The 15,814-nt window shown below is 36.9% G+C and overlaps 1 protein-coding gene across 1 annotated transcript in view; it reads right to left on the reverse strand.

Moving 5' to 3' along the window:
• Positions 1–15,814, reverse strand: part of LOC123681236 — a 34,652-nt gene that overhangs the window by 15,385 nt on the left and 3,453 nt on the right. Inside the window, exon 2 of the mRNA XM_045619503.1 lies at positions 2,023–2,094. Coding sequence (XP_045475459.1) covers positions 2,023–2,086 — 64 coding nt within the window. The 5' untranslated portion in view covers positions 2,087–2,094. The remainder of the gene's footprint in view (positions 1–2,022; positions 2,095–15,814) is intronic.

Here is a 15,814-nt window from a genome sequence, read left to right on the forward strand (position 1 = left end):
GCTTATCCGCATAGACCAATGACTTTACATAGCCCCACAAAAAGTAGTCTGGCGGTGTTAAATCACAAGATCTTGGAGGCCAATTCACAGGTCCAAAACGTGAAATTAGGCGGTCACCAAACATGTCTTTCAATAAATCGATTGTGGCACGAGCTGTGTGACATGTTGCGCCGTCTTGTTGGAACCACAGCTCCTGGACATCATGGTTGTTCAATTCAGGAATGAAAAAATTAGTAATCATGGCTCTATACCGATCACCATTGACTGTAACGTTCTGGTCATCATCGTTTTCGAAGAAGTACGGACCAATGATTCCACCAGCCCATAAAGCGCACCAAACAGTCAGTTTTTCTGGATGTAACGGTGTTTCGACATACACTTGAGGATTAGCTTCACTCCAAATGCGGCAGTTTTGTTTGTTGACGTAGCCATTCAACCAGAAGTGCGCTCCATCGCTAAACAAAATAAAATGGACGTAGTGCGCGATACGTATTCCGCACAGAACCATTATTTTCGAAATAAAATGCCAAACCAAACTGAGAATAAATCACTTGACAGCTGTTACATCGGTCGCCGTCTTGAACAGTAATGCCAACTTAAAGTTATACACCTCGAAAAAAAACACCCATTATAAATAATTGAAAGTGGAAATAGAATTACTCATTTAACTCCAAATTGAAGGAATCTCTTTCAAGTATTGAGTAAGTCAATCCAAAAATCGTTTTTCCTACGAAATATCATGAGAATAACACATTTCCACAATCCCTGTTGTTGTAATCCATTAAATCTGACAACCTCGCTCTGCTCCAATGCAAAATCGTTTCCCGTCTCGTTTGCTTCCCAATTGATGTGGGAATTCACTATTTATCCTCAAAACAGGATATCGCATCTGGTTCAATAATGATCCACCAATCAGACGGTTGTTTATTGTGCTCCGAACAACCAATGAATATTACCTTACTCATCGCCTTAAAACAATATCGTATCTGTAAATTGATACGGAAAAAAACCATGGGATGCAATTGTTCTCATCTAGATTGCAGCATTTGAATAATTCACGAACGAGAATCATAGGCATTTCCAACAATAATTGCAATATGAGTTTTTCGAAATTGTTTCACGTCTAATTCGAATGTCTATAACTCGATTTTTATGCAAATACTAATAGATTCCAAGAGAATTATTCAAATGGTGAATGGAAGTTTAAATTCCAGTAATTTGTTTGGTGTACAGGGTGAGGGAACCTGACTGGGTAATAATAGAGTAATCAAGTGCAATCTTTCGATTACATTCAGGTTTATACAGCGCTTCCTGCTATGCGGGAAGTGAATTTTCACTAATTTGTTGCTTTTGATACTCTCTCATTTAATTTCACGAAGGTGGAATTAATTTTTAACTATGCCGAGAATATTGAAATTTAAATGGAGCAATCATAACTTATCTCCTCGAACTCATTTTGAATCTAGAATTATCGTAAATTGCATTTGAAAAGTTAGAGATGAAATTTCTTGTCTATGACTTCATATGAAATTTTCTATAATATCTAGATGAAGATTTATGATACTCTGTCATCATCTCTTACAATCTTATGAATCTGTGGTCTTATATTTCTGTGACCACTTCATATGAAATTTTCTATGATATCTAGATGGAGATTTATGATACTGTCATCATTTCCAGCCATCTTATGATTCGGTGGTCTTATAATTCTGTGACCTTTCAATATGGAAGTCAGAATGATAATGATTTAATTTCATCAATATCGCTTCGTTTGAGAAATATAAAATGTTACAATGAAAATGTATTATGTAAGCAGTGTCAAAAAGAACGAATAGCACAGATTGCAGCTAACCAAAATGGCCAATTATAACCATCCATAAACTATCGATTGAATACCTGTTTGTGAAGTTCATTGAGAGATATTCAAAATGGAAAAGAATGTGAAACAAATGGAAATATTATATTGGAAAAAATGGAAATAGAAAATTAACAACGGAAAACTGTAAGTATGTTTATATTTACCTGCATTCACAGCAATTATCAAGGCAATACTCCCTAAGATCAGCCCATAGTTTCTTGCAAGCATGGTCACAACTGCAAAAAATATATAATTTTAGTGATTGAATTAATTAGTTATAGATTAACTAAAATTAAGGAATTTTCACAAGTGTTTGTGAAAATTATCTACTCTGTTTTATTTTGTTTATAACGAATTCTCATCAAGTAAGGGATGAATTTATTGAATAAATGAGTTGAGTATATAAAAATGAAGGATCACACATCACTCATCATGAACCAAATTGAGATTTTTTCGAAATTTTTCTTCAAATTCTGAGACTAAGTAATAAATGAAAATATCCGGCATTTTTCGGTGAATCATGAATGTAGTTCACTTTGACTTGTATGTATTCATAGGAGAGTTTGAAAAAAATTGTTATAAACTACAAGTTTTGTTTTGAAGACAAATATGAAATTGGAAATATGTAATCAATAATAGTACCTTTATTTTAATACTAGTGCTTTGAAGGTACTTATACAGGTATATTATAAGCTATTTTTTTTATTATATGTGCATTATAACTGCGATATCATTGCTAAAAATGAATTTTGAATCCGACTTCTTCGAATTTTTGTTTATCTGACAGTTCATATTTCAAAATGGTTGCAAATTAAAGAGCTCTCATATGAAATCTCAAAGCACTGACGTGAAGTCATATGCTTTTGAACGCTCGTTCATTCATGAGCTAATTGCGCCCTTTAACACCACCGAATTTAACTGAAAAATTTTGGAAACCGTGGAAGTTATGAATAAAAATTTCTATCAATTTTTCATATTCAACACCCTGTTTCTCTGCAACGAACGATATTTAAGGAAATGAATATTAGGAAAGTCATATTCTTTTTCCAATGTGGACGTCGATGACTTTTTCCAACATTTGTGGCCGTAGATCGGCAATAACACGGCGAATGTTGTCTTCCAAATGGTCAAGGGTTTGTGGCTTATCCGCATAGACCAATGACTTTACATAGCCATACAGAAAGTAGTTTAGCGGTGTTAAATCACAAGATCTTGGAGGCTAATTCACAGGTCCTAAACGTGAAATTAGGCGGTCACCAAACGTGTCTTTCAATAAATCGATTGTGGCACGAGCTGTGTGACATGTTGCGCCGTGTTGTTGGAGCCACAGCTCCTGGACATCATGGTTGTTCAATTCAGGAATAAAAATGTTAGTAATCATGGATCTATACCGATCACCATTGACTGTAACGTTCTAGCCATCATCGTTTTTGAAGAAGTACGGACCAATGATTCCACCAGCCCATAAAGCGCACCAAACAGTCAGTTTTTCTGGATGTAACGGTGTTTCGACATACACTTGAGGATTAGCTTCACTCCAAATGCGGCAGTTTTGTTTGTTGACGTAGCCATTCATGCAGAAGTGCGCTTCATCGCAAAACAAAATAAAATGGACGTAGTGCGCGATAGGTATTCCGCACAGAACCATTATTTTCGAAATAAAATTGCACTATTTGCAAGCGTTGTTTAGGCGTGAGTATATTCATGATGAACTGCCAAACCAAACTGAGAATAAATCACTTGACAGCTGTTAAATCGGTCGCCATCTTGCACAGTAATGCCAACTTAAAGTTATAAACCTCGAAAAAAAACACCCGTTATATCTACCTATACAAAAGAAAGGTTCTGGCCCAATTATAGGAGGTTTGTCGTGTTTTTCTGGCAAAAGTGTTGAACTTTTCATTTCCTTAAATTCCTGAGTGATCGGAAACCCAGACTGAACAGGCTCTGTTATTTCATTGAGTTTCCTTTGACCCACCAATACTGTCTTAGAATCGATGATATGTGAGCTCAATGCTTCGATTGCAGCCTGACTTTCAGAATATATTGCTATATCAAATTGCTGATAGCTTCTCACTAGATTAATTTCCACACATCTATCAATTGCAAGTATCTCTGCCAGAAAATCACTTAGACAGCGGCCTAGCGATAGTGAGCATTTGGTGCTAGCCCACAATACACCAGCGCCAGTTTCAGAACCATATGTGTGACATTTGATGGTATTCTTCTCGAGAGGTGTAATTGTGGATTTCCTTTCCCAATCTGGTTTTCTACTTAGAATCGTGTGAAGCTATACCTAATTGTGAAAACCTTCACTATGATTCTATCTGGAAAAGAAGATTGGGAAAGGGGTCCACAATCACAGCTCTCAAAAAGAATACCATCTAATGGTACAAAGATGTTTATACATCCACGACTAGGACAGGTGTTGGCAATAAATGCTATCTATTGTCAGGCCTCTGTCCAGGCAGAGATACTTGCAATCGAAAGGTGTGGGTAGATGAATCTATTCAAGAAATAACAAGGGTTTCTGGTCACTTGGGAATTAAAGGAAATGAAGAGGCCGACATACTTGCCAGAAAAGTAACTCAAACTCCTTTCAATGACCCAGAGCATTTCTGTGGTATAGTTAAATGTACATACAAGAAAGAGATTCAGGAGAAGGAAGAAACCGAAAGAGAAACACTGAAGGAATCATCCTGGGTTATTCCTGCAAGATCTAAGAAGTATCTGTATCTTAGAAAGAATATGCTACACCTCTCCACTGAATTCCTTACAAGGAATTGCCATCTCAGGCAGTTCCTCCCGAGAATGAGCCTAGCCTTCAATACGATTCTAAGTAGAAAAGAAGATTGGGATCCCAGCCACGAGGCATAAAAAATTCAAGAAGAGCATAAAAAATTGTTCGATAGACCATGCACACAGCTATAAACTACACAGGTAGCTATGGATGCGTGTTTGGTTTGGACCTATCGAACTGAAAGCATCAAAACACGGTTTCCCTTTCCAGCTAATTCTGTTATATCTCCCTAATAGCGTATTACTGATGAATACGACAATATTATCCCAGAGCTTACACACACCACACACACATACAGGTATCTCTTTGTTAAGCGAACGCCTGATTACGTTGCCCCTCTCTCATTGCCTTCCTGAAATCTAATTCAGGAACTGATTGAGCTACGTGATGTGTGCCTATACAGATAGACGAAAACAAAATGGCTCTCGCATTGTTCAACGAAAGCCGCTCTAATCGCAGTTGAGTTAAATTGATGGGAAAATTTCACTCTTAGAGAATAGATGGCTTGGAAATCTCAACTAGGTCGGATATTCTGCTTAATTCGATTTTCTATGTTTCATAGTTATTCTTAAATTATATGGGGTGTTTTTTTCGAGGTATATAACTTTAAATTGGCATTACTGTTCAAGATGGCGACCGATTTAACAGCTGTCAAGTGATTTATTCTCAGTTTGGTTTGGCAATTCATCATGAATAGACTCACGCCTGAACAACGCTTGCAAATAGTGCAATTCTATTTCGAAAATAATGGTTCTGTGCGGAATACGTATCGCGCACTACGTCCATTTTATTTTGTTTAGCGATGAGGCGCACTTCTGGTTGAATGTCTACGTTAACAAACAAAACTGCCGCATTTGGAGTGAAGCTAATCCTCAAGTGTTTGTCGAAACACCGTTACATCCAGAAAAACTGACTGTTTGGTGCGCTTTATGGGCTGGTGGAATCATTGGTCCGTACTTCTTCAAAAACGATGATGGCCAGAATGTTACAGTCAATGGTGATCGGTATAGAGCCATGATTACTAACTTTTTCATTCCTGAATTGAACAACCATGATGTCCAGGAGCTGTGGTTCCAACAAGACGGCGCAACATGTCACACAGCTCGTGCCACAATCGATTTATTGAAAGACACGTTTGGTCCTGTGAATTGGCCTACAAGATCTTGTGATTTAACACCGCTAGACTACTTTCTGTGGGGTTATGTCAAGTCATTGGTTTATGTGGATAAGCCACAAATCCTTTACCATTGGGAAGACAACATTCGCCGTGTTATTGCCGATATACGGCCACAAATGTTGGAAAAAGTCATTGAAAATTGGACGTCCAGATTGGACTACATCCGAGCCAGCCGTGGCGGTCATATGCCAGAAATCATATTTAAAAGGTAATGCCACAAGATTAACTTGCAGATAAATGAAATTCATGTCAATCGAATAATCCATCGTTGTTTTATTGCAATTTAAGGGTCTATAGCTCTAAAAAAAACCTTTACAAACGAGAAAGAAGAATGTGTCACTTAATGAGAGACATCTTGCTGTCTTTCTGATATGGATGCACCTCGTGCATTTGAAATTCCAGAAAAGGCCCAAGGCGGTCTCTGGATATCTGCCAAGGAGAAATAGATGGGATACTCCTCAAAACACTAGTTCATGCTCTCAGCGCATGTATTTTTCGAATTGGTTATTATTCTTACGGCTGAGCCTGTTTTGCATTGGAAAACAGCCGAGGATCAATGCGGGACATTTGAATAAAATAATGGAATAAATTTCAACCGCTGCTGTTTCCTTGTTTCATGATCTATCCTTGCGGAAAATATGCAGATTTTGCGTCGTTGAGTCTGCTTTATGTCGATGGATTTTGAGAAGTACTTCGTCACGTGGTAAATGTAAACTTGTGGATTTTGTTGGAGATAAGGTTATTTTTGGATTAAAAGGGTACGGAGTATCTGGATTTTCTAAAGTGATATTTCGAGAAAATCCCTTATACAGGGTGTTTCATTGAGAAACGGAAATATTTCACAGGTGCATAGGTGGCACCAAGGCGGTTCTGGAGATACCCCATTTATTGGGTTTTACTGTTTTCGTAGCCGAGATACAGGGTGTTTTATGAATTTTGCCCGTTTCTTTCTGAGGCCATATCAAACGAACCATCCGGTACATTTTCTTCATATTTGGTAAATATGTTCCTAATTGAGAGCCCAAACGTATCATGCAATAACCGCCTTGAAAATCCAGGTCCGGGTTAACAAAAAATTATGAATCGTTTGAATCCTCGAAACAACACCCTGTACATCGGAATTTTGAAAATCTGTTTTGATATTCGTAAACAGTGCTGAAAACTCTACTGAGACGTGTACTTCAAATTTTCGCGCAGACAGTTTTACTGCACAAATTTTCAACGTAAAAGTGGAGTTTTTGAGATCTGACAGACGAGAAGAATAGGAAGAATATCAAAACAGAATCTATGAAACAAACCCAAAACACCTGTAATTTTTTCTGAATGTGTCACCAGGTATTTTCCACCGCCACAGCGGGTTCAGTAGCGTCCATTTGTCCAATGGTGACAACGATTAAGAAGGAGATTTGCGAGTTGGGATTTAGGAATGACAAAACTCGAGATGAATGTGACAGCTTTGTCCGAACGCTGTCACACGCAGATGTGACAGATAGGCCTGACGGGTGACGGTTGTCCCTTTTACGAGGGCGGAGATCAAACCGACCGTGCGAGATATGAATATTTGTTTGTCCAAATGGGGCTTATCGTGCTATCGGCTTTTGTTGGAAAACGAAGCGAATAGTGCATATACACGGTGTCCGTAAAGTATGGAACAAATTCATTTTTAGCTAAACAGACCGTTTTAAGAAATAATCCTGAAACACGTCGACTTTTTATTTTAATTTACCGTATTTTAAAATAATAAAGTAATATAGAGGGTGAATTACTTTCGAGTTTCGAGTAATGACGTCACTGTATTTTTTTTTATATGGAACATCCTCATTTTGTCTCAATTTTCCGATCACTCTAGCTGAGCTGATTCCAAAAATGTATCACATGTTGATTCCAATTGGTACAGGGTGGACAAAAATACAATAGTTTTGTGGGTGCTCATAAAGTAACGCGTAACATTCTTTATTAGTTAAATTGACAATATTATCAGAAATACTTATTGTCTAGTAGCAATTGGTTTGAATGTAACACCCTGTAGTTCGTTACATTTTTAGATTAAATAAAAATGTATAAAAATAAGAAATAATTTCTTTCATATTCTGTCTGCTAGACCTCAAGTATCAAACATGTTTGGAAACAGCTCATTTTAATTAATCGAAAAATGTAACTAACTACAGGGTGTTATATTCAAACCAATTGCCGCTAGACAATAAGTATATCAGATAATATTGTTAATTTAACTAATAAAGAATGTTACGCGTTACTTTATGAGCACACACAAAACTATTGTATTTTTGTCCACACTTTACCAATTGGAATCAACATGTGATACATTTTTGGAATCAGCTCAGCTAGAGTAATCGGAAAATTGAGACAAAATGGGGGTGTTCCATTTAAAAAAAATGACGGTGACGGCACTACTCGAAAGTAATTCACCCTGTATATTAGATTATTATTTTAAAATACGGAAAATAAAAATCAAAAATCGACGTATTTCAGGATTATTTCTTGAATGGTCTGTTTAGTTAAATATGAATTTGTTCCATACATTAAGGACACAATGTATGTTGATTTAATCGCGCGTATCGCTGTGATCATCGTGATCCTTATTGGTAACCTGATAATTTGTATCTGAACAATGTAGAAATTATTTCATTTGACAATTTTCTCAAGGCTGCCATTTCTCCTGGACGCAAGAAACTCACTATGTTGTAGATCACAGCTCGATCTTCAAAAAACGTCTTCATTCGAAGGGTCTGTGACGAATATTTCAGTAGATATAACGATTTTTGTATAGAAATTCACCCGAAAATTTTCATATCGAAAAATTTTTGTTGAATATTCCATATTTTGAGAATATTGAAAAAAAATTGAAAGGAGACCTTGTACATACTATAACAAGCAAAAAAGACCTACTTTAAAGTCGATGCGATTGATTTGGATGAGTAATGAATATTTTGTGTTCCATTGATCAATACGGATCTCGAAAAAAAAATTAGAATTTCTCTTTCATCCAATCGAAATATTCCATTTTGAACAGCAGAAGATGAACCCACGCGCTAAATTCGGCTACAAAACATCAACAGCATCCCCGAAATTTTTCCCCCGAATTAAAGCTGAGCTCAACATTTATTAAAAAAGAAAAAAAAACATCAAGCCCACTCGTCAGCTTATCAGTTCAGTGGAGCGAAAGACGCTTCGTTTATCCCCTTAATTAAATATTCCATTTGGATGGTTTCCGAACCCCTTTTTCGATAAATTTTTCCAGCGTTGTCGGAACTTCAGCGCTGAAAAAGATAACGCACCACCAAGCTGAGCTTGTGCTAGCATTAAATCCATATGATTTTTAGTTAGTACCAACCTTCAAACGATACGTGTCAAAATTTGACAACAGTCCGACCATTAGTTTGTGAGATATTGCGTTGTGAGTGTAGCTACTTTTGTTATTTGAAAAAAGATGGAAAGAAAAGAATTTCGTGTGCTGATAAAATATTGCTTTTTGAAAGGAAAAAATATAGTTGAAGCAAAATCTTGGCTTGATGGAGAGTTTCCAGGGTCTGCACCAGGAAAATCAACCATCATTGATTGGTATGCTGAGTTTACACGTGTTGGAAAGAGCACCGAATTCGGCGAACGAAGTTGACGCCCAAAAGAAGCTGTCACCGAAGAAAAAATAAAAAAGTTCACAAAATAATTTTGAATGACTGTAAAGTGAAGTTGATCGAGATAGCAGACATTGTGAAGATATCATCTGAACGTGTACATCATATCATTCACGAATATTTGTACATGAGGAAGCTGTGTGCAAAATGTTTGCCGCGTGAGCTCACAATCGATCGAAAGCAACAACGTGTTAATGATTCTGAGCAGTGTTTGAAACTGTTCAATTGCAATAAATCTGAATTTTTGCGTCGATATGTGACAATGGATGAAACATGGCTCCATCATTTAACTCCGCAGTCCAATCGACAATCAGCTGAGTGGACTGCACACGATGAACCAACTCCAAAGAGAGGAAAAACACAACAGTTAGCTGGCAAGGTTATGGCATCAGTATTCTGGGATGCGCAAGGTATAATATTCATTTATTACCTCCAAAAGGGCCTGACCATCAACAGTTATTATTATATAGCGTTATTGGATCGTTTAAAGGATAAAATCGTTGAAAAACGGCCCCATTTGAAGAAAAAAAGGTGCTGTTTGATCAAGACAATGCGTCGTATCACAAATCAATGAAAACAATGGCAAAATTGTATGAATTGGCCTTCGAATTGCTTCTGCATTCGCCGTATTCGCCAGATCTGGCCCCCAGCGACTTTTTCCTGTTCTCAGACCTCAAAAGAATGCTCGCTGGAAAGAAATTTAGCGCCAATGAAGAAGTAATCGCCGAAAATGAGGCCAATTTTGAATCGAAAAACAAATCGTACAACAAAAATGCTATCGAAAAGTTGGAAGATCGCTATAATCGCTCTCGAAGGCAACTATATTGAATAATAAATTCGAATTTTGCCGAAAAAATGTATTTTTCTGTGGTAGACCGGGGATTTTTCAATTGGCTGGTTAAATTTGGCTGCAAAACATCCCCAAAATTCTCCCCGAATTGAAGCCGAGCTCAACATTTATTAAAAAAAAAAAAAATAAAGACCACTCGTCAGCTTATCAGTTCAGTGGAGCGAAAGACGCTTCGTTTATCCCCTTAATTAAATATTCCATTTGGCCTATTTCCGAACCCCTTCTTTTCGATAAATTTTTCCGGCGTTGTCGGAAACGCAGCGCGGGAAAAAGATGACGCACCACAGCGCGCTGAGCCGAGCTCTCTTTTGTGTGTGTGAGAATTTCACGGAAAGGTGAATCATCGGGATCGAATCCACACGCGACCTTCGCCCGGATGGATGTCCAATACCTGTTCTGTCGCGATAACCCGCTGTGGAAGCCATTAGAAGAAATGCGTCGAGAAAAAAAAAATATAATCTCGGATTATTGTGAAATATATCTGGTTCATCTTTCTCTCTCTCGGTTATGGGTTTTTCCACATTCTTAAATAATCGAATAACGGAACCCATGCTTCGCTCGCATCGATCGATTTGTGGGTCGCCTTGCATATTCTTCGAAATTCGATCCAGTATCTTCTTCTTCTCGGTAGTTTAAGATCGAGGAATTCATATCGAAATTCGGTTTCTTGGAGCTCCACCTCTCGAAGTATATCATAGACGGCCTTTTATTCTTTTGAAGGAGAAAAACGTTATGTAACCACCTTCAGAATTCTCAGATTTATTTTACGTAATGATACAGTTCTGCCAATTCTTAGAAAAATAGTGTACGTCAAATGAATTAAGTGAGAAACAAGTATTCCCAAGGTGTATCATACTTATTTTTGCACTACCCGACAGTAACAACTGTTTTAATTGAAAAAATCTGAAAGAAATACATCACTTGTCGATATGTCAACATATTTTACATATTTCAATCTAGAACTAGAAATTAATTTTGACCAAGACTTCAAAAATAAAATTTGGTTTCTTGGAGCTCCACCACCCGAAGTATATCATAGACGGCCTTTATTCTTTTGAAGGAGAAAAATATTATGTAACCACCTTCAGAATTCTCAGATTTCTCTTACGTAATGATAAAGTTCTGCCAATTCATAGAAAAATAGTGTACGTCAAATGAATTAATTGAGGAACAAGTATTCCCAAGGTGTATCATACTGTACCAACGAGTTGAATTGAAAAAAATCAAAGAAATTAATCAATTGTCGATATGTCAACATATTCCAATAATCTGTTGGAACTAGGATACAATTTTGACCAAGATTTCGAAATTTTACATAAAGATAATAAAATTCGGTTTCTTGGAGCTCTACCTTCTCAAGAATATCATAAATGGCCTTTATTCCTTTGAAGCAGACAAACTTTATGTAACCACTTTCAGATTTCTAAAGGGTGTTTTTTTAGAGCTATAGCACTTTAAATTGCAATAAAACAACGATGGATTATTCGATTGACATGAATTTTATTTATCCGCAAGATAATCTTGTGGCATTACATTTTAAATATGATTTCTGGCATATGACCGCCACGGCTGGCTCGGATGTAGTCCAATCTGGACGTCCAATTTTCGATGACTTTTTCCAACATTTGTGGCCGTATATCGGCAATAACACGGCGAATGATGTCTTCCAAATGGTCAAGGGTTTGTGGCTTATCCGCATAGACCAATGACTTTACAGAGCCCCACAAAAAGAAGTCTAGCGGTGTTAAATCACAAGATCTTGGAGGCCAATTCACAGGTTCAAAACGTGGAATTAGGCGGTCATCATACGTGTCTTTCAATAAATCGATTGTGGCACGAGCTGTGTAACATGTTGCGCCGTCTTGTTGGAACCACAGCTTTTGGACATCATGGTTGTTCAATTCATAAATGAAAAAGTTGGTAATCATGGCTCTATACCGATCACCATTGACTGTAACTTTCTGGCCATCATCGTTTTTGAAGAAGTACGGACCAATGATTCTACCAGCCCATAAAGCGCACCAAACAGTCAGTTTTTCTGGATGTAACGGTGTTTCGACATACATTTGAGGATTAGCTTCACTCCAAATGCGGCAGTTTTGTTTGTTGACGTAGCCATTCAACCAGAAGTGCGCTTCATCGCTAAACAAAATAAAATGGACGTAGTGCGCGATACGTATTTCGCACAGAAGCATTATTTTCGAAATAAAATTGCACTATTTGCAAGCGTTGTTCAGGCGTGAGTCTATTGATGATAAATTGCCATACAAACTGAGAATAAATCACTTGACAGCTGTTAAATCGGTCGCCATCTTGAACAACCAAAGTTATATACCTCGAAAAAAAACACCCGTTATTTTGATGATTTCTTTGATTTGGATTATTTTTAATTGATATCATTAGTAAGTATTTAATAGAGTTTAGTGCTAGAGAATTCTTCCAAATTTTCGAAAACACCCTGCATCTCGAAAACAGGAGTCGTAAGGTCAGTTCAAAAATAATTTTCACAACAATAATTGTTCAGGTGAATCGTAAGATAGAAGAAACATAAAACCTTTGTCTACAAAGAGATACAGTTGGCAGCTCTAACGCAGTAAAAAGAAAAAGGAAGAGCGGTCGAGAGATTGCGTGCATCTGAAATATGTGAGAGATTTCAATTCACGTTTGATAATTGAGGATGCCAGACATGTACCCAGTCGAAGATCCTACGGAATGTTCGAGTTGTCGAGCGGAAGAACCGACACAACAACCGATGGCTTCTTCTTCTTCTTCTCGAGCTTATAGTCTCCGCGATAGTCCGTCAAAAAGTAATACGACGAGACCATTTCTAGCTACGGCGGGGACGTAATCATCGTCTGGCACATACCGTGAGCGGTATAAAGTGGCCATTTCGAGTAATTACGGATTTACGGAGCCCCGAGAAATAAAATTGCCTCAATTAAGTTTATACCTGTTGTAAAAGTTTATCGCGAAAACGCCGACGGTTTGGAATTGCGGAGATTCACCGTCGGAATTGCGATTCTTATTGTCTGTTGTTGCTGTTCGCTTGAACGCGGTCGAGATTTTGAGATCGTTCGCATTCTGAAGAAAAAAATTACAAAGTTTTAAGCAGCGTCGGGTGGGAGCGGTGTCTGGATGGGTGACCGGGTTTAACGTTTGGTGTTCCTCAATTGGGAGATTCCTTGGATGATTTTAAGAGAAAAAAGTCATGTAAACATGGGCCTACAAACGATTCGTTTCCGAGATACAGGGTGTTAAAGTTGTGTTTACTCACATAGATGACACTTATGACCAAAATAAATAAATAAAATTCTTTTTTATATTCATGAAAATTAAAACAAATAAATCTTATTATACAGGGTGATTCACCGGGATGGCTTTTTAGACGTTTATGGAAAATTAATCATAATTTTGAGCTGAAAATTTCCATATTGGTGTTTGAGACAATGATCTTCCTCCCTAATATATTTTCAGATCTCTACAGACTATTACTTCCTTATTTCGAATGGTATACCCTGTATTTTATTGTATCATTAGATAGCTGTTTTGTTGACAATTCTGGCAATATGCCATACCTTGGGTATAAACTCAACGGTTCATGAGTTGATGGGATTCTTATAAAAAAAATGGTGGCGATTAGGACTCACATTTTTTGAATATTTCGGAAGAAAAAGCTTTCTTCCACAATTTGTTTTCTTTACCCATTATGCAAATACGGAGTATTATAAGAGTGTTTGCGATTCGGACCAAAAATGTACAGGGTGTTTATAAGAAGATCATGAACTTTGCCAACACAAATTCATCAAAACTCAAGATTTTCAAACCATAACCTATATTTTTTATTATTTCAGTTGATTCTACGTACAAAAATATTGGGGGTTACTTAAACAAACCCTATACCTAAAATTAATACTTTAAGAGTTATCGAGAAAGAACTTTAAAGGAGGAAAAACCGCAATTCCTCACTGTGTGGAATAGTCTGTGACTTCCGGAAAACACAGAAAGAAACTAAAATACGATGTTTCCAAAACTAAATTTGACATTTCAAGAATTGTAATGAATTATTCGTAACTGAAAATTGTACTGGTTTATGGATTTCCCAACAATCCCAAAGAAAAATGAATTATAATTCATGAAATGTAAAATTTAGTTATCCAAACTTCGAATTTTAGTTTTTTCTGTGTTTTCCGGAAGTCACAGACTACTCCACACAGTGAAGAATTGCACATAAAGTTCTGAAAGACTGAAATAATAAGAAATATAATCTTATAATACTACGTATTTGCAGAATCGAAAAAGAAACAGAATTTTTCGAAAAAAGCTTTCTCTGCCGAAATATTCAAAAAAAAGTGAGTCGTCATCGCCACCATTTTTTCATGAGAATCCCATTAACTCATGAACCGTTGAGATGTAACCAAAGTATGGCATATTGCCGAGATTATCGTCGAAAAAGCTATCTAATGATGCAATAATATACTGGGTGTGCCATGTGAAATAAGAATGTAGTAGTCTGTTTCCGGTATAACCGGAAGTTGTGGAGGTCTGAAAATATTTTAGGGAGAAAGTTCATTCTCTCAAACCCTGATATGCAAATTTTCAGCTCAAAATAATGATTAGTTTTCAATAAACGTCAAATAGGCCATCCCAGTGAATCACCCTGTATTTATAGAACTTTATCCAAGGAAACCATAATTTTCCTAAACCTCCAGTTTCACCCTGCACACATGTGTTTTTTTAATTGGTTCCGTAAACTTCTCGGATGAGAGCGCGTTTTTAAGACGCACCCTGTATAGAAGTAGTTCGAGGAAGTACGAAAACCCGTGATAACACCTTATTGGAGGACGCGTTGGCGAAATAGTTTGGGAATGGGTACAAACAATTGAAATCTTACAGTCGGGCGTACTTGAGGAGGCATTTATTTGAAAACAGGTTGTTGCAAAATAATTGTTACAGCTGAAGAAGCAGATCTCACGACGTGTGCATCGGATGAACGCCAAGCGGATGGAACAATGATACTGTCGGATTTGGTCGATTGAATCGGATGTCGAAATCCAAGATCGTACCAGATATTTAATTGCTTTTTTGTGAAATGCATGTTTGTAAACATATTGAACAAATCTATATGATTGGTGATATAATCAACGGTTCCTGTTGGTTTATTGCTTCTGGCGTAGGAAATATCGAATCGTTACGATTTAGTGCTAACTTTCTTCAGCTACTTGAAAAAAATTGATCATAAGTGTCACCTATGTGTTTACTCACATAGATGACACTTATGACCAAAATAAATAAACCAAGTTCTTATTTATATAAATAAAAATTAAAATAAATGATTCTTATTTATATAAATGATGAATTGGTCATAAGTGTCATCTATGTGAGTACACATAGGTGACACTTATGACCAATTCATCATTTATATGAAGAAGAATGCTATGAATTACAACATCTGTTTTCTCCAACTAAGAAATTGATG

Source organism: Harmonia axyridis, chromosome 5 (assembly GCF_914767665.1).
Source record: "Harmonia axyridis chromosome 5, icHarAxyr1.1, whole genome shotgun sequence".
Lineage (NCBI taxonomy): Eukaryota > Metazoa > Arthropoda > Insecta > Coleoptera > Coccinellidae > Harmonia > Harmonia axyridis.